This window comes from Acomys minous (assembly GCF_964271855.1).
Source record: "Acomys minous genome assembly, chromosome: 5".
Taxonomy (NCBI): Eukaryota; Metazoa; Chordata; class Mammalia; order Rodentia; family Muridae; genus Acomys; species Acomys minous.
The window spans coordinates 108,733,766-108,755,207 of record NC_140494.1 but is presented as its reverse complement, the minus strand read 5'-3'; the positions used below and the strand labels follow the sequence as shown (position 1 = coordinate 108,755,207).

The 21,442-nt window shown below is 44.7% G+C and overlaps 1 protein-coding gene across 1 annotated transcript in view; it reads left to right on the top strand.

The window, feature by feature from the left end:
• The window catches only part of HTR3B (5-hydroxytryptamine receptor 3B), a gene marked incomplete at both ends in the record, with an annotated part of 28,120 nt that extends 7,628 nt beyond the window's left edge, over positions 1-20,492 (top strand). The window contains 7 exons of the mRNA XM_084781724.1: positions 9,200-9,244; positions 9,523-9,632; positions 10,594-10,763; positions 11,513-11,670; positions 18,962-19,172; positions 19,260-19,442; positions 20,257-20,492. Coding sequence (XP_084637850.1) covers positions 9,200-9,244; positions 9,523-9,632; positions 10,594-10,763; positions 11,513-11,670; positions 18,962-19,172; positions 19,260-19,442; positions 20,257-20,492 — 1,113 coding nt within the window. The remainder of the gene's footprint in view (positions 1-9,199; positions 9,245-9,522; positions 9,633-10,593; positions 10,764-11,512; positions 11,671-18,961; positions 19,173-19,259; positions 19,443-20,256) is intronic.
• Between the last annotated feature and the right edge of the window lie 950 nt (positions 20,493-21,442).

The following is a 21,442-nucleotide window of genomic DNA, read 5'->3' as shown; positions in this document are numbered from 1 at the left end:
GGTTCTGGGATCCCAAGTCGGATCCTCACTCTTCTGTGACAAGTGTGTTACCTGCTGAGCTGTGTCCCCCAAGCCTACCGTCAACCTTTAGTCTTCTTCAAGAACATCATAAACATGACCTTTGACCTTTGATACTTTTTGTTTTGTTTTGAGACAGTCTCAATTTATAGGCCAGGTTGGGCTTGAAGACTTAGCAAATCCTCCTGCCTCAGCTTCCCAAGTACTGAGATTACAGGCATAAGTGAGCACATCTGGCCAGACTTTGTTCACTTCGTCCTTCGTGTCACTTCTGTAAGGTTCCCCCGCTGTGTATATAACACAGTCCGTTTCCTTCTGTTGCTGGGTAGGATTCTAGGTCATTGTTCCTGTTTTTTTCTTACTGTTTAAAATGCTATTTCAACTGAAGTTATCTTGTGCACTTGCCAACATTATGCTGCTGTTTGTTTCTAGAATACTGTCTTTGGTTTTTGTTTTTTAGTTTTTTGAGACAGGGTTTCTCTGTGTAGCTTTGGCTGTCCTGGACTCACTTTGTAGACCAGGCTGGTCTCGAACTCACAGAGATCCATCCACTTGCCTCTGCCTCCCGAGTGCTGGGATTAAAGGTATGGGCCACCATGCCTAGATCCTTTTCTTTTCTTTTTTTTTTTTTAAGCTTTATTTATTTTTATTTTATGTGTAGGAGTGGTTTGTCTTCGTGTGTGTCTGCACCACTTGCATGCCCGGTGCCTGTGGAGGCTGGAAGAGGCATCCGATCCCCCGGAACTGGAGTTACAGACACTTAGGAGCCACCATGGAGGTGCTGGAAATTGAACCCAAGTCCTGTGGGAGAGCAGCCCCTGCTCTTAACCTCTGAGCCATCCCTCTAGCTCTTAAATGTCACTCTTCTTGGCTTGGCTTTCCGACAAGCCAGTCAAAGTACCAGCCTTATGGTGTTAGATAGTACTGCTTGACTCCATGCCAGGAGCTATGCCTACACAAAAGGCCTAGTATCACGCTCTTCTAGCAGATAACTCATTTAAGGTCTTTTTTTTTCTTTAAGTCTCTTTTTAATTGGATATTGAACTAGAATTTTGGAGACTTAATTTCCATGGCTGGTGCTTTGCCCAGCTGGAAGAGATAGCGCCGCTCACCCTGTAGTTATTGCTGAGTTATTATGGGCATCCTGCTCCCCAGAGTCCAGTGGTAAGCATGACCTGACTAAAGGACACAGGACATGAGAGCATGGTGGTGTGCACCTGTGATCTCAGCATGTGGGAGGCTGAGGCAGGGGGATTGCTATGAGCGTGAAGCCAGCCTGGGAGACAGCAGAAAGTATGTCTCCATAAACAAACGAACGAACGACTAGCACACAATAAGAGCTACGTCATTCAAAACCCCAGAGCAGGCGATAGTGAGCTCTGAGAGGGGGTTAAGGATGACTCTCAGATGTTTCTTCAGGCTTCCTGCTTTGACTTCATATTGATTAAGATAAAGTCGAATCACTCAGCTTCCTTTCAGAGGCTTAATTGAGGATGAATATAAAAAAGAAGTAAGGTCTTTATATTAATATTTTACCTTGGAGCAGACATATCAAATTGAACTTTTAAAAATCTAACTCTTCCTGCCTTGGTAAAAATCACATTATTTAGTAAAATCATTTATTGTAGGTAAGGAAAACTACCTTTTCTTTTTTATTAGTGTATTTATTTATTCAGTTTACATCCCAGTCATAGGCTCCTCTCCTCCCAGCCCCACCCTCCTCCCTCTTGCTCCCCTATTCCCTAGAAAAGGGGAAACCTCTCTACCCATCCACCTCAGCTCATCAAGTCACATCAGGACTGAGTTCGCCCTCTTCCCCTGTGGCCTGGCGAGGCAGTCCCATCAGGGGCCAGTGATGGAAAAGCAGGCAACAGAGTCCGTGTCAGAGACAGCCCCTGCTCCCCACACTATTAGTTTTCTGAAGACATGTTCCCCATCCTGTGCTGTAAAGTATAATTATTTGTTAATAGACTAGGTTACACGGATCTCATAATTATGTAGAATAAATTTTTTTTTGCATGTGTATGTGTCCAAGCATGTTCATGCATGCAAATCTGTGTATAGGTGCTGGGGGCACATGTGGAAGCCAGAGGACAAACACAGTTGGCCTTTCTTTCAACATCACTGCCATTCCTGTCTTTCAAAAATTATATTTTTGTTTATTCATTCTGTCCCATCTCTGAAATATCACATTTGCCTTCATCAGTGCATCTTAGCCCCTCTGGTGTGGCTTTCCTAGTCAACAAAAATGCAGACTTCTACTAGGATGGAGGGGGATGGGAAAAGAGATGCTTGGCTGATTCCTTCTCTAACTTACAAGTGTGCACACGCATGTGCATGCATGGGTACCTGTGTGTGTGTGTGTGTGTGTGTGTGTGTGTGTGAGCTGTAATGTGCAAGTGGCTCTCCTATTAGTGGGTCCCAGGGAATAAGCTCAAGTGGTCAGGATTTGTGGCAAGCATCTTTACCCGCTGAGCCATCTCACAGTCCCCTCAGCTTTCAGTCCTCAGATGCCACCCATTTTGTTTTCTTTTTAAAATATAGTCTCTCACTGATCTGGAACTCATCAAGTAGACTAGGCTGGCTCACCTGTGACCCCCAGGAATCCACCTGTCTCCGCCTCCCTAGCTCTTGAATTATAAGTATGAGACAGCACTTTGAGCAATGTTTTTCTTTTTCTTTTCTTTCTTTCCTTTTTTTTTTTCTAACATAGGCTTTGGGGATTGAACTCAGGTCTTTATGTTCATAAGTGTCCTAGTTTGTACTTTTTGTGGCTGTGATAAAACACCGATCAAAGACAACTCGGGGAGGAAAGGATTTGTTTGGCTTACAGGTCACCATCCAACATCAAGGGAAACCAAGGCAGGAACTGAAGTTTACTTCCCCTGGCTTGTTCTGTTTCTTTCTTTCTTTCTCTCTCTTTCTTCCTTTTTCTTTTCTTAAGGATTATTTATTTATTTTTATTTTATGTGAATTTCCGTTTTTCCTGCCTGGATGTCTGTGTGAGGGCGTTGGATCTCCTGGAGCTAGAGTTTCAGACAGTTGTGAGCTGCCATGTGGGTTCTGGGAATTGAACCCAGCTCTTCTATAAGAGCCGCCAATGCTCTTAACTGCCCTTTCTCTAACCAATCTTTTTCTTTTCCTTCCTTCCTTTCTTTCTTCTTTCCTTCCTTCCTTCCTTTCTCTCTCTCTCTCTCTCTCTCTCTCTCTCTCTCTCTCTCTCCTTGTTTTCTTTCTTTCTCAGAGTGTGTCATTACACAGCCCTAGCTGTCCTGGAACTCACTATGCAGACCTGGCTCTGCCTCCCAGTGCTAATTGCAAAGGCATGCACCACCATATCTAGCTCAATTATTTATACAGCCCAGGCCTACCTTCCCATGGATGGTACCAAAACACCCCCCTGGGCATGCCCACAGACCAATCGAATGGAGGCATTTCCTTAGTTGGGATTTCTCATGTTTGTGTCAAGTTGACAAACACTATACGACAATGGGGCAAACACTTTACTGATTGAGCTGTCTGGCCACCACCCACCCCTTTGAGTGCTGGGGTTATAGTATGGGTCTCTACATGTCACTGGATATAGCAATTTTTCTTTCAGACGTCTGGAAAGTTCTTATACTTCTAATTTGATCCTTCTGTGCAGCATTACCTTGCTTTGTATTTCTCAGTATTTCAAGGAACCTGGCTTCCTCATTCCTTGCTATTGTATGTCCTTCGTTCTATTTCCTTTGTCACACATCCTCCTCTTTATCCTCATCTGCACAGCTTTATAGTCCTTCACATCTCAGCTTCTAAAAGAAAATTCCCTCTGCTTTCCAAGGTGACACTGATGTCTTCTTCCTTTCAATTCACCTAAATCTATGGGGGTTTTGTTGTTGTTGTTTGTTTGTTTGATGGTTTTGAGAAAGAGTCTCAGACAGCACAGGCTATCTTCCAAATTTATAATGTAGCCGAGGCTGACCTTGAACTCCTGTTGCTCTTACCTCTACCTTCTAAGTGTTACGGTTACAGATATGTGCCACCACACCTGCCTTGACTCTGTGATTCTCACTGGGCATAGTCATTTGGTGAATTTCCTATTTCTGTCAGGTGTGGTCAGGCACACCTGTAATACCAGCACTTGAAAGGTAGAAACTGGAGGATGAAGAATTTCAAACCATCTTGGCTACATAGCAAGTTTGAGGGCAGCCTGGGCTGCCTGAGACCCTGCTTCAAGAAACTACAACTGCAACCAAAAGTCACACTGCCCAATTTGTTACAAGGTTCTTGATAGAAAGATTTGGTTGCTTGTATTCTTATTTTCCACCATAAGCATCGCAATATATTTTACTTGCAAGATGCTAGATCAATACTGTAAAACAGCCAGTGAGTTAAAAGACACTAATTCTAAGATTATCTGTATTGATGACCAGGTCACTCCAGAGACACTTTACAGATGTCACTATTATATTTAGGATGAGTTAGATGAAAGCAGTTGCAGTCACACAACAGTTCCGAAGGATCTGATAAAAATCACTCACAGCCTTGGCTGCTCCCGCTGTGAATAGTGAACTTGTCGGACGGACTCCTCTGCCGCAGCTCTACTGCTGGCAACTTACGTCTGAATGAGGAACCCAGCCTGGCTCCCACCGCAGCACCTCGCCTGCCTCCCTTCTCGTGTTTTGTTGCCTCCTGTTTTGTTTATGGAAAAGCCTACAGTCTTGTCTTCGAATTTCTGAGTATTATGAGTACCTTGGGGAAATCTGATTATAGAGATAATCTACTCAACAGTGAAGAGCTTCAATTTGTTTCTATTGAGTTTTGTCAATTCCGAATGCTGGGTACCTTTGTATTCCAGTCCATTGACTGGAGCCTCCCAGCCAGACGTTGAGGCATCTGTTTCCATAGTCTCCGGAACTAGGAAAGATAAATAAGAATGTGAGGGAATTATCCGTATATTTGCTAACCACCAATTTAGATCTAAATAGACTCCCTCTGTTAAGAAGACTAATGAATTCCAATTCTCGGAAATATCCTTTGCTTTTAACAAGCAAGATGGAAGGTATCTAAAGAAAAAAAGAGAGGCACACTGAGGGAAGATCTGTGAATAATGGCACCAGAGAACCAATTATGTTCACCAGCTGGCATCGGGAAACTTGTTTCTATGAAAAAATAAAAATAAAAGAAGAAGAAGAAGAAAGGAAAAAAATTGTTTATTTTAGCCTCAAACTACTTTTTGACATTGCATTCTTTAGGACTGAATGATGAATCTTCCTAGTCACCCCATAAGATTTTAGGACCAAAAACCCCCAGCATTTGTAGGTGTAAAACAGCAAAGCAATTGGCAAGAAGAGAAAAATGAGTGAAGGTATCAATATAGCTGGCAACCAGAGTCAGGGGGATCAAATGATAACAAAAAGGAGAGAGACCCTCTTCCCAGTCATCTGGATCAGTGAGAGATGTTTATAGGGTGCTATGACAGTGACAGAGAAATCGGTAGATAATGGAGTCATTGAAACAAAGATAATAGTCCCGTGAGATCCTCAAGAGGCTCAGGTGGTAAAGGAGCTTGCTTCTGAGCCTGAGGAGCTGAGCTCCATCCTCAGAGCCTACACAGAAAGGGAAAACCCTCTCTTCAGCTTACCCTCTGACCTCCACACTCAAACTATGGCATGTTCATTTACCGCCCCAGACACACAGTTACACACATATAAATATAGTTTAAAAAAAAAAAAAAAAGGTACTTCTGTGAAAGCACAGTTAATGGCTATGCTTCCCATTAATGTAATGCATTTTGGATTAAATATATATATATATTTTGGTAGAGATTTCTCCTTGATTGCAACTAAGTCTAGCAGTACTTGGGTAAGGCATAGTATATCCCGTAATCACTACGCTCATAGAAGTGAAGTGAGTGGCACCTCCTAATCTTGGGCTCTCAGTAGAAGACTTAAAAAAAAAAAACCTTCCAGAACCCCTGCTGAGCCAATCTTGGCTGGGGGTCCCCACTGGTCCATCTACAAGCTGTTCCTTGGGGAAATATTTGTGAATTCAATCTTTTCACTTTGCATACCACTTTAAACACTGCCTCTCTCAAGCATCTATTTAAAGTCCATAAAAATCTGTAGAACCAGAGAGTTCAAAGCAGCCTTTGGTGAGCCTGGAAAACAGGGCTCCTTGTCTGCTCACTCTTTCTTCTTTCCCACTGTACCTAAAAATGCATATTCAGTAGCAACTCACTTTCTTGACTGTAAAAAGGGGCCTTTTTTTTTTAATCTAAAAAGGTTATTGTATTTAATTTGGGCTTTGGGGGTAGCTCAGCTGGGCAGTACTTACTTAGTGTACATGGAGCCCTGGGTTTTTTTTTTTTCCTCACTCTGGGCACGTTGGTGACTACCTGATCCAGTACTTGGGAAATGGAGACAGAAGGAATCAATCTCAGATCTTCAGCAAGATCTCTTAACTGCTAAGCTATCTCTCCAGCTCCCTGACTAGGTTTTGTTTGTTTGTTTAAAATTGACTTCATGTACATCGGTACTTTGCCTGCAGATATTCTGTGGGAAGGTGTCAGGTCCCCTGGAACTGGAGTGACAGCCAATCGTAAGCTGCCATGTGGGTACCGGGAATTGAACCCAGGTCCTCTGGAAGAGCAGCCGGTGTTCTTGACTGCTAAGCCATCTCTCCAACCTCTGATTGGGTTTTAAAGATAGGGTCTCATATACTTAAGGCTAGCCTTAAGCTACTTATACAGCTGAAGATGGCTTTGAATACTGGGTCCTCCTGCATCTGGCACTGGAGTGATGGGACCACAGGAGTGGCTCTCCAAGCTCCTCTCTAACTAGGTTCTGATGAGCTTGTGGCTCCACTTTGATACATTTATTTAGCAAGTCACTCATCTGCCCTGGATTTTCAAGTATTTTGGTATGCAGTAGTTCATGGAGTGTCTTATGAGTGTTTGTGCGTCTTTGGCATGTGTTGTAATGTCCTGAGGCCAGTGAGACGGCTCCATGGGCCAAAGCACTTGTTTCATTCCTAGAACTCACAGTAGAAGGCAAGAACTCACTCTCTAAAGTTGTCCTCTGACTTCAACATATGTGTCATGGCATACACAGGTCCATACAACACACATGTCACACACAATAATGATGATGATGTTATATGCCTTATTTTTCTTCTCTAATTTTACTGTTTAGGCCTTCTCCTTCTTTTTTCTTCAATAATACAATTAAAATTTTGTCCACTTACCTTTATAATTAAAAAAAATCTTTAATTTTATTTGCAGCGTACGGGGGTTTGCCTGCATATCTATCCATGCACCACATGCATGCAGTGCCCTCAGAGTCCAGAGGAGGGTGTTGGGTTCTGGAATTTGGTAGAAGAGCAACACGTTCTCTTAACTGTTGAGCCATCTCTCCAGCCCAAAAATATTTATTTTTATTTTTATATGTGTGTGCTTGCTTGCATGTCTTTTTGTGTGCACATATTTATGTAGGCCAGAAGAGGCCATCAGAGTTCTTGCAGCTGTAGTCACAGGCTGTTGTAAGCTGTCAGATGTGGGTGTGGAACCCAAACTCAAGTCTTCTGCAAGAGCAGCACGTGCGCTTAGCTGCTGAGCCATCTCTCCAGACCCACCTGAAACTTTTAAATTTTGATAAAAATCCCACCTTTTTCATTTGTTGCTTCTGCTTCTTCTGTCATCTCTAAGAAAACATCACCTATTTCAAAGCTGCAGGAGTCTGAGTGTTTTCCAGCCTTAGCTCAAACATTCAGGCTTATGAGCCTTTTTTTTTTTTTTTTTTATTGTTTGGTTTTTTGAGACAGGGTTTCTCTGTGTAGCCTTGGCTGTCCTTGTCTCGATCTGTAGACCAGGCTGGCCTTGAACTCACAGCGATCTGCCTGCCTCTGCTTCCCGAGTGCTGGGATTAAAGGTATGTGACACCACGCCTGGCACTTATTTTTTTTATTTTTTTTTATTTTTTATTTTTTATTTTTTATTTATTTTATTTTATTTTATTTTTTACGCCTGGCACTTATGATCCATTTTTATAGGTAGTATTTGTTAGATACTATATGTGTGAAGTAATCCTTCTCTTTTAATCCCCAAGGACATCTTATTTTTGGAATATTTTTTTACTGGGTTAAATATGAAAAGTGCTGGTAAAGAAGCTTCCATTGTTGTTGTTACTGCTGCTGCTACTGCTGTTTCAATGGATCTTTAAGAGAAAAACGAGCAGGGTGAGAGGTGACTTAATGGTTAAGAGCACTGGCTGCTTTTCCAGAGGATCTGGGTTTGATCTCAGCACCCAAATAGTAGTTTGCAGTATATTACAATCATCTCTAATTCTAATTTCATGGAGTCCAATGACCTTTTCTGCCTTCTATGGGCACCAGACATGAACATGGTACAGAGGATATGCATGAGGGTAAAAGTCTCCTGCACATAAAATAATTTTTTTTAATTAAAAAAGATCAATGAGGCTGGGCGTGGTGGCATGCGCCTTTAATTCCAGCACTCAGGAGGCAGAAGCAGGGAGATCACTGTGAGTTCTGGGCTAGCCTGGTCTATAAAGGGAGTCCACGACAGCCAAGGCTACATAGAGAAACCTTGTCTCAAAAACCAAACCAACCAAACAAAATAATCACCAAATTATTGCAGACATGGGAGATGACATCTGTTGTCACGAAAGTATACCCCACCTATATTGAGCTCATCAGTCTGTTTCCTAAGCAGATAAATTTAAACACAAAGTAACTTAACAGAAATGGCTGCGTGTGTCAGCACGGATAGCTCGCATTGAGTGATTATGGATAATATCTTCATTAGAAATAGAAGCTTGGTCTCATCTTTTCAGCTCAGTATTGGCTAAGACCTACATACCATTTTTTTTTATAGTTTGATTAATGGCAGAGTAACTAATTAGAGTGGAAAAGAGATTAGAAAATCACTCAAAATGTTAAGTGCAGTTAGAGTGCTATTTTATCCTGGGTCTAGAGCAACAATCAAAGCCACAGGTGTGCACGATAACACGGAAACCGAGACTACTCAGGTGTCAAGGAGGCTAGGTAATTTTTTTTTTTTAAATCAGCATTGGTTGGTTGGGCTTGATTTTCCTCCCTCTTCAATTGTCAGATGGTTGAGTTTGCCTTTGATAACTGATGCACTGAGATTTCGTGGGGGCGTGTTCTTTTTCCTCTGCAGGATGTACAGAATCAAAAACTAAAGACAAGCTTGTGGTACCGAGAGGTAAATGACTCTTCTTCCCTCTCTGCATGCTGGGTTCCTGGTCAGGATCTGCCAGGAAATGTGACTACTCTAAGGAGAAAATACCAGCCTTAGGTATAATCCCAGCTCAGCACCAGGCCTGGCTTACTAGAGGCCACGTAAGGATGTAGCCACAGACTGGACTCCCTTCCCCCCTAATGGAGCATGTCATGGGGCTGGTGAACTGGGTCAGGACTCAGTTATGTCAGTGCACCTAAGCTTTTTCATTTTGATGTTTCCCGTTTGGCTACTCCTAACAGGTTTGGAATGATGAGTTTTTGTCCTGGAACTCTAGCCTGTTCGATGAGATTCAAGAGATCTCTCTCCCTCTCAGTGCCATCTGGGCCCCTGACATCATCATTAATGAGTTGTAAGTGTGCTGGGGCGTATTTCTATGGCCTTTGTATTGATCTGCCTGCTTAGGCCAAGTGCCATTTACTTTCAGTCACTGTTGCTATGCTTTTGTTTTCTCTACTTACTGGAGTCATACTATTAGGAATATTCAGGACGGAATGGTGATGAGTTGACATCACTCAAGATACAGATTTGGAGCTGGGCATGGTGGTGCACTTCTGTAATCCCAGCACTCAGAAGGCAGAAGCAGGCAGATCTCTGTGAGTTCTAGGCCAAGACTATTAACAAACAAACAAGCAAGCAAACAAACAGATTTGGGGGATGGAGAGATGATTTAGTAGTATTGAGTCTGTACTGCTCTTCCAGAGGACATGGGTTAAGTTCCCAGCACCTACACTGGGTAGCTCAAAAGCCCCTGGAACTTAGCTCTTGGGACTCTGATGTCCTCTTCTGGTCTTGGTGGGTACCTGAACTCCCATGCACATGCTATCCCTATATACATATACTTTAAAATAAAATAAATATTTTTAAGAAGATACAAATTTGATTACTGGTGCCTGGAGTTACTATTTGTGTTATAGCTAAAGCAGGTGAGTTAACTGATGAGCCTTGTCGTTTTTGAACACGTCCTTCAGGATGAATCATCTCACGGGAAGCATCATTTTTTTAAAAAAGATTTATTTATTTATTATTATGTATACAGTGTTCTGCCTGCATGTACCCCTGCAGGCCAGAAGAGGGCATCAGATTACATTATAGATGGTTGTGAGCCACCATATACTTGCTGGGGATTGAACTCAGGACCTCTGGAGGAACAGTCTGTACGCTTAACCTCTGAGCCATTTCTCCAGCCTCTGGAAGCATCATTCTAAGTCTAGCTTTGGGCCTCCTGGTCACTGCCACATCGTAGTCAGTTCTGTGTCTGTTCAAAACGACTAAGGTCTTCTTCATGACAGATTCTCTTGTGTCTCACATAGTGTGGACCTTGAAAGGTCTCCTGACCTTCCCTATGTGTACGTGAACTCTTCTGGAACCATTAGAAACCACAAGCCCATCCAGGTGGTCTCTGCATGCAGTCTGCAGACGTATGCTTTCCCCTTTGACATCCAGAACTGCAGTCTCACCTTCACCAGCATTCTACACACAGGTAAGTAAAACAGGAGAGGCGCAGTCTGCTGGGAATACCTATGCTGTGTGGGCACGCATAGGTGAAATGATATTGACTTCAGGTCTGTTTTATTCTATTCTTACACACAATTGATTATTTAAAAATAAACCTCAATGGGATGTGGTAGCACATGCTTGAAATCCCAGCACAACTTTAGAGGTGGAGGCAAGAGGATATAAAAAAACAAAAGCAACAAACAAACAAACAAACAAACAACAACAACAACAACAACAAAACTCTCCTGCCGCAGTGGGTTTTTCTAGAATTCTGACAAAGCATCATGTTATACTCCACTACTGCTGTCAATTTGTTATTATACTATCAGCATTCTATCACCATTGAGAATGTTCTGGAAGACACAGGACATGCTTCATATACTGTGGAGAACAGGTGCAAACTCGAAATTCATCGTTTAATAAAAGATTAGGAGCTGGGTGAGGTGGTGCACACCTGTAATCCCAGCACTCTGGGAGGCAGAGGCAGATGGCTCTCTGTGAGTTCGAAGCCAGCCTGGTCTACAAAGTGAGTCTAGGACAGACAAGGCTAGACAGTATGACACCCCCCAAAAAAGATTAGGAATATTTTTGTCTCCCTCCTCTACTCTTTAACTCAAATACTGGTAATACTGTGTGTGGGGGTCAGGAGTTGGAAAACTGGCTGATGCTGGTCTCCATTTCTCTCCTAGGAAGTTCAAAGTTTCTGTTTTTCTGTTTTGTTTTTTTTTTTAGTGGAAGACATAGACCTGGGCTTCCTGAGGAATAGAAAAGACATTGAGAATGATAAAAGGGTATTTATGAACGACAGTGAGTGGCAACTTCTTTCCGTATCCTCCACGTACCACATCTGGCAGAGCAGCACTGGAGACTTCGCACAGATTCAGTTTAATGTAGGTTCTCCTTCCCACTCATCACCACTGTCTCTGGGGTCCTTGGCCTTCTCTGCTTAGCTGTGGAATCTGCCCAATTACATGTCCTCATTATCACCTGAGGATAGCGTGGGAGGACTCTTGGCCAAATTGTTCCCAGGGAAAGTTGTCTGACTTGAGGGCCAGGAGAAAGGACAATGCTGCCCACCACCTTTCCTGCAAAGCTTCTGCTCCTCTGGCTTTTCGGGCCAACAACCCTGTCATGGTCACGGGCAGAGTCAAGCCACAGGCAGACTCACAGCGTTATGATTCAGCAGAATCATATGCTTCGCTGTGCAGAGTGAAGGTGCTATTTGTGACAGGGTGGGAGGGTGGTATTCACGTCAAGGAATGAATCCTGTTGAAAAATAGAGACTGCAAACAGATCAGGAGTGCACGTGACATGGGTTTCTCCAGAAACAGGCCTTGGGGATGAGGAGTTGCCTGCAGACCAGACTAAGAGCAGAAGCAAAGAAGCAGAGTGGGGTTAGCTGTTCCTGAGGGCGTGAGTGGCCTCAGCTGGTTGAAAGGTGTGTGTTATCTAGAAAACCCCCTGTTAAACTCAAGCATTGGGGTTTGAGCTTCCATCATGGCTACCGCTTGGCTAGCAGCCTATCACAACACACGTTTGTGGAACAGGAGATTCTGGACTGGAGTTCTTCCTGACTCAGAATTTAACAAAATCTTCATTGTGTGTCCACTCTGTTTTCTTTGTTTTGTGATCCTAGGACCCAAACAAGGGCCTCTCTCACACTAGGCAAGCACTCCACTGCTGACCACACCCCCAGTTCTTGTCCACTCATTTTCAGTAAGAAAATGAGAGGAGGGGGAAGAGAGCTTTTTTTTCCTCCTTTTCCCAATGAGTTTCTTGGCTAAGAGTAAACACTTCATTAATTTTAAAGATATCAGCCTGCAAACATTATTAATGCAGCCCAAATAATGGAGAGCATTAAAGGGAAATGTGAGGGAATGGCATGTGCAAGGTGGAACCAGTCACCTACCAAGCACTCCACGGAGTGCTGCACACACCATTACCTGCACTGCACGCAGGCAGACCGAGGCAAGAGGCAGAGGGTAGACGGGTGTGTGAGTGTGTATAGCCTTGTGTTCTCTCTCTCTCTCTCTCTCTCTCTCTCTCTCTCTCTCTCTCTCTCTCTCTCTCTCTCTCTCTCTCTCTCCCTCTCCCCCTCCCCCTCCCCCTCTCCCTCTCCCTCCTTTCCTCCCTCCATCCTTCCCTCCCTCCCTCTCTCCCTGCAATTACATGTCATCTTTCCCCCTAAATATTAGCTTCTCTTTTTGAGAGCAGCAGGGTCTGCTTGGAAGAGGAGAGAAGGTAAGCACCACTTCGTGGGAGGTATCCCTCCACGGAGGAACCATGGTCCAGTTCCTTTGCCCTCTTCATTGCCATATTTTTCTCCATTATGACACTCCCATGACACGCTGGAGGCAGGGATGCAATCACAACCTGGAAGTTTTCTCCAAGGTGTCTTTGCCCTGGGGGTTAAAGTGGGTTGCCTGGCAAGGCTGGCGTCCATTGGATTCTCTAGAACTGATTCCCCAAAGAATCATGAGCAAAATCGCAGATCATATTAACGAGACTCTGAAGTGATCCTGCAGCTTTGGAGCGACTTGCACGTTCCAGAAACCTGCTAGTTTCCATCTCTCAACTTCCACACCTCCCCTGTGGTTGCCAAGTGCCCATGCCTGGCTTCATTGTTCTTTTATGCCATAAAGAGATTCTGAGTTTAGCATCCAAGGCATCCTGGTGACATTCAAAAACCCCTGGCCAATGTTGTCGTATTTGGAGTCCCATTCTGTGCTAACAATGGGCTCACTTGTGTCTTGATAGCAAAGGACCATCTTCCTCTTAATCTAATCACCTGCTGTGTCCCAGGCAGATCTGGGGACAATTGGAACAGGCAAGAGAGACAACATTCTCTTCAAAACATACCATCATGTTATGCTCACACACACACAGCTACTATTTATCTGGCATCAAATGCTCAGAATGCCATTAGCTCCAGCGAGCACAATCATAACCACTGGTGCTGGGACACGTACTCCTTATAACAGGGCACCACTGCCACTGTAGAATCTAGCTACATTCCCCATGGGAGCCCAGACAAAGCTCTTCTTCCGGAAAGGATGTTTGTGTACAGCCTGGGGCCCAATCCAACAGCCATGGGAGAGGAGATTACTTCCAATACATATTGGAGGTGCTGGTTCCCAGAAAACAGCAGGATGGACATTCGATTTCTGTATGGCTTTCCAGGAGTGGGCAGAGGTAGGGAGAAAGTCGAGAAGTCATTTTTTGGATGGAAAGGACCAATCAAGATAACCCCACACTGCGTGAGGAACTTGCCAGGCAAAGGAAATTCACACAGTACCGGGGAAATGAAAAGGGGGATTTGGGAAAGAGAGAAACCTTGCTCATTCTCTTTTTTCCATCATGATTTTCACGTCTTTTCTAGACAATGGCGATTTTTTGTTGAGGCTTCCATTGAATGCTTCATATTTAGGATCTAAGGCATTCTGGTACTCCTTAGAAGTCCTTGATCAACAATGTGAATGTAGCTCATGCCTGACAGGATGGCCTTCCAAGGAGGAGGAGGGGTGGGGGTGGGTGAGTGGAGGAATCTTAAACACTAGGATCTTCCTAGGGGTTGCTCTAAGAATGCAGGAATCACAAATGATCTGTTAACCCAACCCAACGCACAGTCTACATCCCCAAAGCCCTCACTCAGGCGCAAGGCTCTCACTTAAATGGCGGCAACTTTCCCATTCCTTCTCAACTGGGGGTGTTAGGAAGGACTTGGAAGGGGAGGAAAATGGGCTTCTGTATGAAGCGTGAGCCTGGGCGTCAAAATTCCAAGTATGTCATAAAAACGGTCATGCAAAATTGAGTACTGGTGGGGTCTACCATCAAGGAGGCAATTAGAGGCTAACCTTGGGGCCTATTCCATCTCCAAGGAGCTCTCCACACACATATTCTGAATTAGATTGATCTCTTTCATTAACATCAATAGGCTCCAAATACCTTTGTGTACTTATTATTACCTGGCTTTAATGGATAATGAAATTGTCGCATAATATTGCTAACACCTGAAGGGTGTCTAATGGAGAACACGGACTGAAACTAAAGTGCTTTTCCCCCCTCTTCTGTGGAATTTAAAGGCACCAGCTCCTTTAGTCCATTAGGAATGATGAGCTCTGGGCAGGGCAGGCTTACAGAGAAGAGTGTCACACTAAGCTGGTGGCACATTCCCCTCGGCAGAAACAGGAGTCATTGGTTCTCACGTGATCTATGAGAGGAGGCCCATATGAAGACTGACCCTAATGAGATGCCCCCCATTTGGGCCAACGTCACATCCCTATTCTATTGGAACTAAAAGTAGGATTATTAACAGACTCTGATGTAGTGCAGTGAACATCTCAGGCTCAATGATTATTGCAGTTTGAGCTCTGTCACCAGGGTAAAGTACTGTGACCAAAAGCTACTTGGGGAGGGAAAGGGTTTATTTGGCTCATGTTTTCAGGTTACAATCTATCATCGAAGGACATCAGGGTAGGAATGCAAGGCAGGAATCTAAAGTAGAAACCAAAGAGTGACAGTGCTTGTTGTTCATTCCCAGGCTCATGCTTAGCTAGCTTTCTTATACAGCCCAGGACCACCTACCTGCCTAGGGAATGGTGCTGCCCACAGTGGGCAGGGCCCTCCTGCATCAAGTGATAATCAAGACAATCTCCTAAAGACAATGTTGAAAGACCAGTCTGATCTAGACAATTCCTCAGTCAAGTCATTTCTGCCAGCTGAGTCTAGGCTGTGTCAAATTGATAGTTAAGGCTCACTAGGACAATGGCAGACATGTAAGGTAGAGGGGAATAAGAAAGGCTCTGAAAGAGATATAGTTTAGTTGGTAGGGTAGTGGTCTAGCATGCAGGAAGCCCTCTGCTCAGTCTCCATTACTGAATAAAACAGCACCTACGATTAGGAAGAAGTCCTAACTATCATCACGTAAATGAGAGAGGGACTCTGGTTGTGTTTCATTCTGGAGCAAGGCTCTTTTCTGCCCATAGAGTTACCAACCACCAGATTCTGGCTCCTGAACTCATAAGACCAGGCAAGGATAGGCACTAGCCCTACTTATGACACCGAGTCTCCAGTATTTACAGTCTGTTCTTGCTCAGCATTTGCTGAACAAAGGAAAAGAAAGCTGAAGATAAGCTGAGATAACAAAAATTTCAGAAAAAAACCACAATAATAATAGATGTTTGTTTTGCTTTTATTTCATTTGTTTAAGGCTGTACCAGGCTTGTAGGGAGCATTAATTTAATCCTTAGAAGGCATTGACTCTAAAGCAAAGATAAAAGTGGGTCCTTTGTCCTAGAAGAAACCTCAAATTGTGACACTACTTGGTTTCTTTTAGGAATGGTAGCATCCTTGCTAAAGATAAGAGAATAGCTGAAGAACGTCTACCAGGCATAGTCACCTTTCCAGTTTTGTAAGATAGATGGAAATAGGAAAGTTTCTTTGTTTTATGTCACAGCAGAAGCTAGTTAGTTAACAGGGTGCCTGTGTCTTTCCCTTCTGCTTTCAGCTTCTATTGAGACCCAGGGAAGGTCCTTCCAAGTTCAGGACTGTTGTAGATAGAAGCACAGGTCAAAATCCCGTGGACCTCATAACTCTCCCCAGACCTTCCTCCACTCTACACACCTTGGGGACCTTTGGCATGATAAATCTATACTTCTTTGGAAATCAGAGTCACTCACCTGCCTTTGGTTTCAGCCTAGATTTATGTTTCCTGTTTGCATCTGGGTAGAGAGGAATCATCTCAACCTGTGCTAATTACATCAGAATTTGATTTAGAAGCACAACAGCACAACTGTACCCAGGATGTCTGGCAAGGCGAAAGCATATTGCTTCTTTAACAGGAAGGAGGAAAGGCACTTGTGGGGCAGAGGCAGGCAGGCAGATTGCTGTTAATTTGAGGCCAGCCTTGTCTACAAAGCAAGTCTAGGACAGCCAAGGCTACACAGAGAAACTCTGTCTTGAAAGACCAAGAAGAAGAAGAAGAAGAAGAAGAAGAAGAAGAAGAGGAGGAGGAGGAGGAGGAGGAGGAGGAGGAGGAGGAAGAGGAGGAGGAGGGTGGGGAGGAGGCTGAAGAGACAGTTCAGTTGGGACAGTGCTTGACTTGCAAACAGGAAGACCTGAGTTCAATCCCCAAGACATGAAAAACTTGTGTGGTCATGTGCTTGTAATCCCTACACTGGGGAGATAGAGGCAGGCAGACTCCTGCGGTTCCCTAGCTTATCAGCTTAGTCTACATAGGAAGTTTTAAGCCAATGACAGTTACTGTATTCAAAAGTGTAGGTGATTCCTTGGGAAACACACACACACACACACACACACACACACACACACACACACACACACACACACACACAAACACAAAAGGAAGAAGGCATTGAGGCAGGGAGAGGCTGACTGTCCCATAGGGGATCACACAGGTTTACATGCAAAGGCTCTATTTCCTGGACTACAGAGCGGGGTCCTTCCCACTTAACCAGCATGCTTTGTGCTTGTCTTTAGGGTGATACTCATAGACTTTTCTCCCCTCTCATGAAATCTCTGCCATGAAGTCTCCCAGGATGGTCCCACTTATCCCCTCCACCTGAACATCATCCTCCACTCTTAGGGGCCAGATCTCTAGCATCCCAGGCTCTGGCCACTCGGTGCTCTTTCTCCCACTACCACCTCTCACAGCTTTCCCCGTCACAGTCCAGCAGAGATGCAGGTTGATGATGGTTCATTGTGTTGTTTCTTTCTTTCTTTTTTTTTTCCTGTTGACTGCACTTTGGTAGAAATGTGTTTTAACCAAATTATTGCAAAGCAAAGTGTATTGCACTGGTGTAGATATTTGCAGCAAATTGTGTTTAATGTGGAACACAACAGCCAGTCTACAATCCACCAAACAGCTCTGGCCTGCCAAGCTCCACTGAGTCGGGACATGTTCCCAGATCCAATGGCTAGGGAGCCTCAGATCTCATCAACAAGATGTGTGGTAGACTCCCTTTGACAACTAGCACCCCATCACTGGCCTCTATACACCCTCTGTGTTTGTGCTCATTTCTTTGTACTTTTGTCCCAGAGCAACCCTGTCTCCTCATCTGGGCAAAAGCAGATTGCTAGCTAGGCTGTAGCTGACCAGCACTAGGAACCAGAAGATGTGGGATCACATCACAGCTCGGCCACTAACTCAACTTACTTAAGGACTCAATGCCTGCAAAATCTATGATATGGAGGGTGTTATCTACACAACATGTTGATAATAAGAAGAAAACAAATGATATGATAGATGTAAAAGCACCCAGCACACAATCTAACCCACAGGAAGCAGTCAAGTGTCCCATTTTCTGGCAAAACCAAGACATGGGAGCTTTAAGAATGCTGGTCCATGTCCACCAGCAAAGGCACCAGGATGTTCATTTGTCCCATCAGGCTTTATTGAATTCCCACACCAGGAGGGGTCTTTTTAACAGCCCTGAGGGGGAATCCCAACCTCAGAGATGGGACTTGGATCTTTTTTGCCTCTGCCTCCCAAATGCTGGGATAAGAGGTATGTACCAGCATATCCAGTTTATGCTGTACTGGGGATAGAACCCAGGGCTTTGTACATGTTAGACAGGCACTCTATCAACTGAGCTACAGCCCCAGTTTATAACCCCAGCATTGGGGAACAGAGAATGGGCCAGAGAACTCATAAGCTAGCCAGACAAGTACTGAGCTTCGGGTTTAGTGAGACAGCCTGTTTCAGAAAATGAGGCAAAGAATGATAAAGGAGGACGCCCAGTGCTCTTCTTTAGTTTCTACGTGCATCTACGTGGACATGCATCTGTGCACAGATGCACACACAATAGCATTGTTAGGTCTATATGAAAACTTACCATTCCATCTTTTCGAACCACAACATGTGTGTGTGTGTGTGTGTGTGTGTGTGTGTGTGTGTGTGTGTGTGTGTGTTTTGTATGAGACAGGGTCTTGTTATGGAGTCCAGGCTGGTTTCCAACTCATAGCAATCCTCCTGTTTCAGCTTCCCACATTCTGAGATTAGAGGCATTTGCCAGCACACCCAGCTGCCTCAAATACACTCCTACCATAAGCTACATGCCATTTTTCATTAAACACAAGGGCTGGGATTTTTAAGGGCTATGGACTCAGCCAAGTGTTAGACCTTCCGCTTAGACTAAACAGCTTCCTTACCCCCGCTGCCAGGTGGTGATTCGCAGACGCCCGTTGGCTTATGTTGTAAGCCTCTTGATTCCTAGCATCTTCCTGATGCTCGTGGACCTGGGGAGCTTCTACCTGCCTCCCAACTGCCGCGCAAGAATTATTTTTAAGACCAGTGTGTTGGTGGGCTACACAGTCTTCAGGGTCAACATGTCTGACGAGGTGCCAAGAAGTGCAGGGTGCACATCTCTGATTGGTAAGCAGCCCCAGTGTCACCTGATGCCCTCGGAGACCACTCCTGACTACAGCTAACCCCCTTTTCCCTGCTCTGGTCTTTCCCCAGGGGTCTTCTTTACTGTCTGCATGGCCCTCTTGGTTCTCAGCTTATCCAAGTCCATCTTGTTGATCAAATTCCTCCACGAGGAGCGACACAGTGGGCAAGAAGGACCCCTTCTGTGCCTTCGAGGGGACTCTGATGCTGATGAGTCTAGATGCTACCCCAGGGCTCCACATGCTGAGGCCACAGGTTTGTGAGAAGCCTGGAGACCCCCAGCCTGCCTGCTTTGTCCCACAGAGGACCTGTTTCCACTGAGGAAGAATCAGGCCTTGTCTGGACTGAGTGAATACTAGGAAACACCTGCTTTTCGGCCCCGGTTCTGTGCTTGAAGTTTCCTCTTTGGACTGAAGGCTACCTCCTGCTAGAGGTCATTTTAGCTCAAAGGTCAGGCCTTCAGTCACCTCTAGTCTGCTTCATTTCCACCAAAGTGACTGAGCCAAAAACTCAAAAACTGTCGAACTCTGCACACACACACACGCGCACACACACACACACACACACACACACACACACACACACACACACACCACACAAAGGTGGGGAGGAATATGAATAGTTGGGTTCTGATTGCTTTATATACAGAAGTGGTGAGGGCTGGAGAGATGGCTCAGCAGTTAAGAGCACTGTCTGCTCTTCCAGAGGACCTGAGTTCAATTCCCAGCAACCGCATGGTGGCTCATAACCATCTATCAGGAGATATGGTGACCTCTTCTGGTGTGCAGGAGTACATGCAGGCAGAATACTGTATGTGTAATAAATAAAGAAATCTTAAAAAAAAAAAAAAAGATCACTTGGCTGAGGAAATCTCCTAGATAGATGTAGCCTACACACTTGTCTTTTGACCCAGTCCAGCTCTGCTATGTTCCCTGGCTTTTCCCTCAGCACAGCTGTGCTTCTGCTAAGCGGGTAGGGTGAGAGTCCTCAATGCCAGCAGAGACCCTTCCTTGAAGACTAAGAACAAGTAGCTCCCTGTTCATTTAGAGTCTTTTCCTCTACCATGCAGAGTCCCCAGCCCATCAGGAGCACCAGATCCAGTCCGATACTCTGAAGGGATTCTGGTTCGAGCTCCAGTCCATCAACGACTCTCTCCGGACTCAGGATCGGATTTACCAGAAGAAGGTGGAGTGGCTGGCCATCCTGTACCACTTTGATCAGCTGCTTTTCCGGATCTACCTTGCCGTGCTGGGGCTCTATGCCATCACCTTGTGCTCTCTCTGGGCCTTGTGGAGCAGAATGTGAGAGTGCTGGTCTCACTTGATATGGGGCCACAAACGCTTAGGGAAAGCCGAACAGAGTTTGGAGGGGGACTGAAAGAAGCGAGTAGGGTTAATAAAAGTGTCTCCAGGACGCCATTGTCTCTTTTCAGTGACTACAGAGACAAGCATCTCATTGGCTATTGACTTAACCAGTAAACATATATGCTCATTATAAAGATGTATAAACAGAACACAGTAACAAGCAAGCTGAGGTGCTTTCCCTGAGCCGCCTCAGCAACCGCATACACTTAGGTTTAAGCAAAAACGCTGGTTTCTAGATTGTTTGTTTGTCGTTTTCAAAACAGGGTTTCTCTGTGTAGCCTTGGCTGTCCTGGATTTGCTTTGTAGACTAGGCTGGCCTTGAACTCACAGAAATTCTACTGCCTCTGCTTCTTGGAGTGCTGGGATTACAGACATATGCTACCATGCCCGGCTTTGTTTTTAGATTTTTGAAGGAAGGTCTCTTGTAGTGCAAGCTAACCTTGAACCCCTGAGACTCCTGCCTCCAAGTACTAAAATTGCATGTCCTGTGTCACCATGCCCAGATCTATTTAATATATTCTGCTTCAATAGTCTATATGTCAACTTGGCTTGAGCCCTGCTCAGAACAGTTTAATTCCTCCAGGATCATCAATACATAGCTCTGTCTCCTCAGTCCTTTCTTTGGTCTCATATTACTTTACAGCCTTCTCCCTTTAAGTATTTGGTAGCCTTGGCCAGGCAGTGGTGGTGCATGCCTTTAATCTCAGCACTCGGGAGGCAGAGGCAGGCAGATCTCTGAGTTTGAGGCCAGTCTCGTCTACAAAGCTAGTTCCAGGACAGACAGGGATACACAGAGAAACCCTCTCTCGATAAAACAAAAGTTTGGTAGCTTCTTTAATGCATGTGTGTATATGAGGAAGAAGAGGGAAAGACAGACAGACAGACAGACAG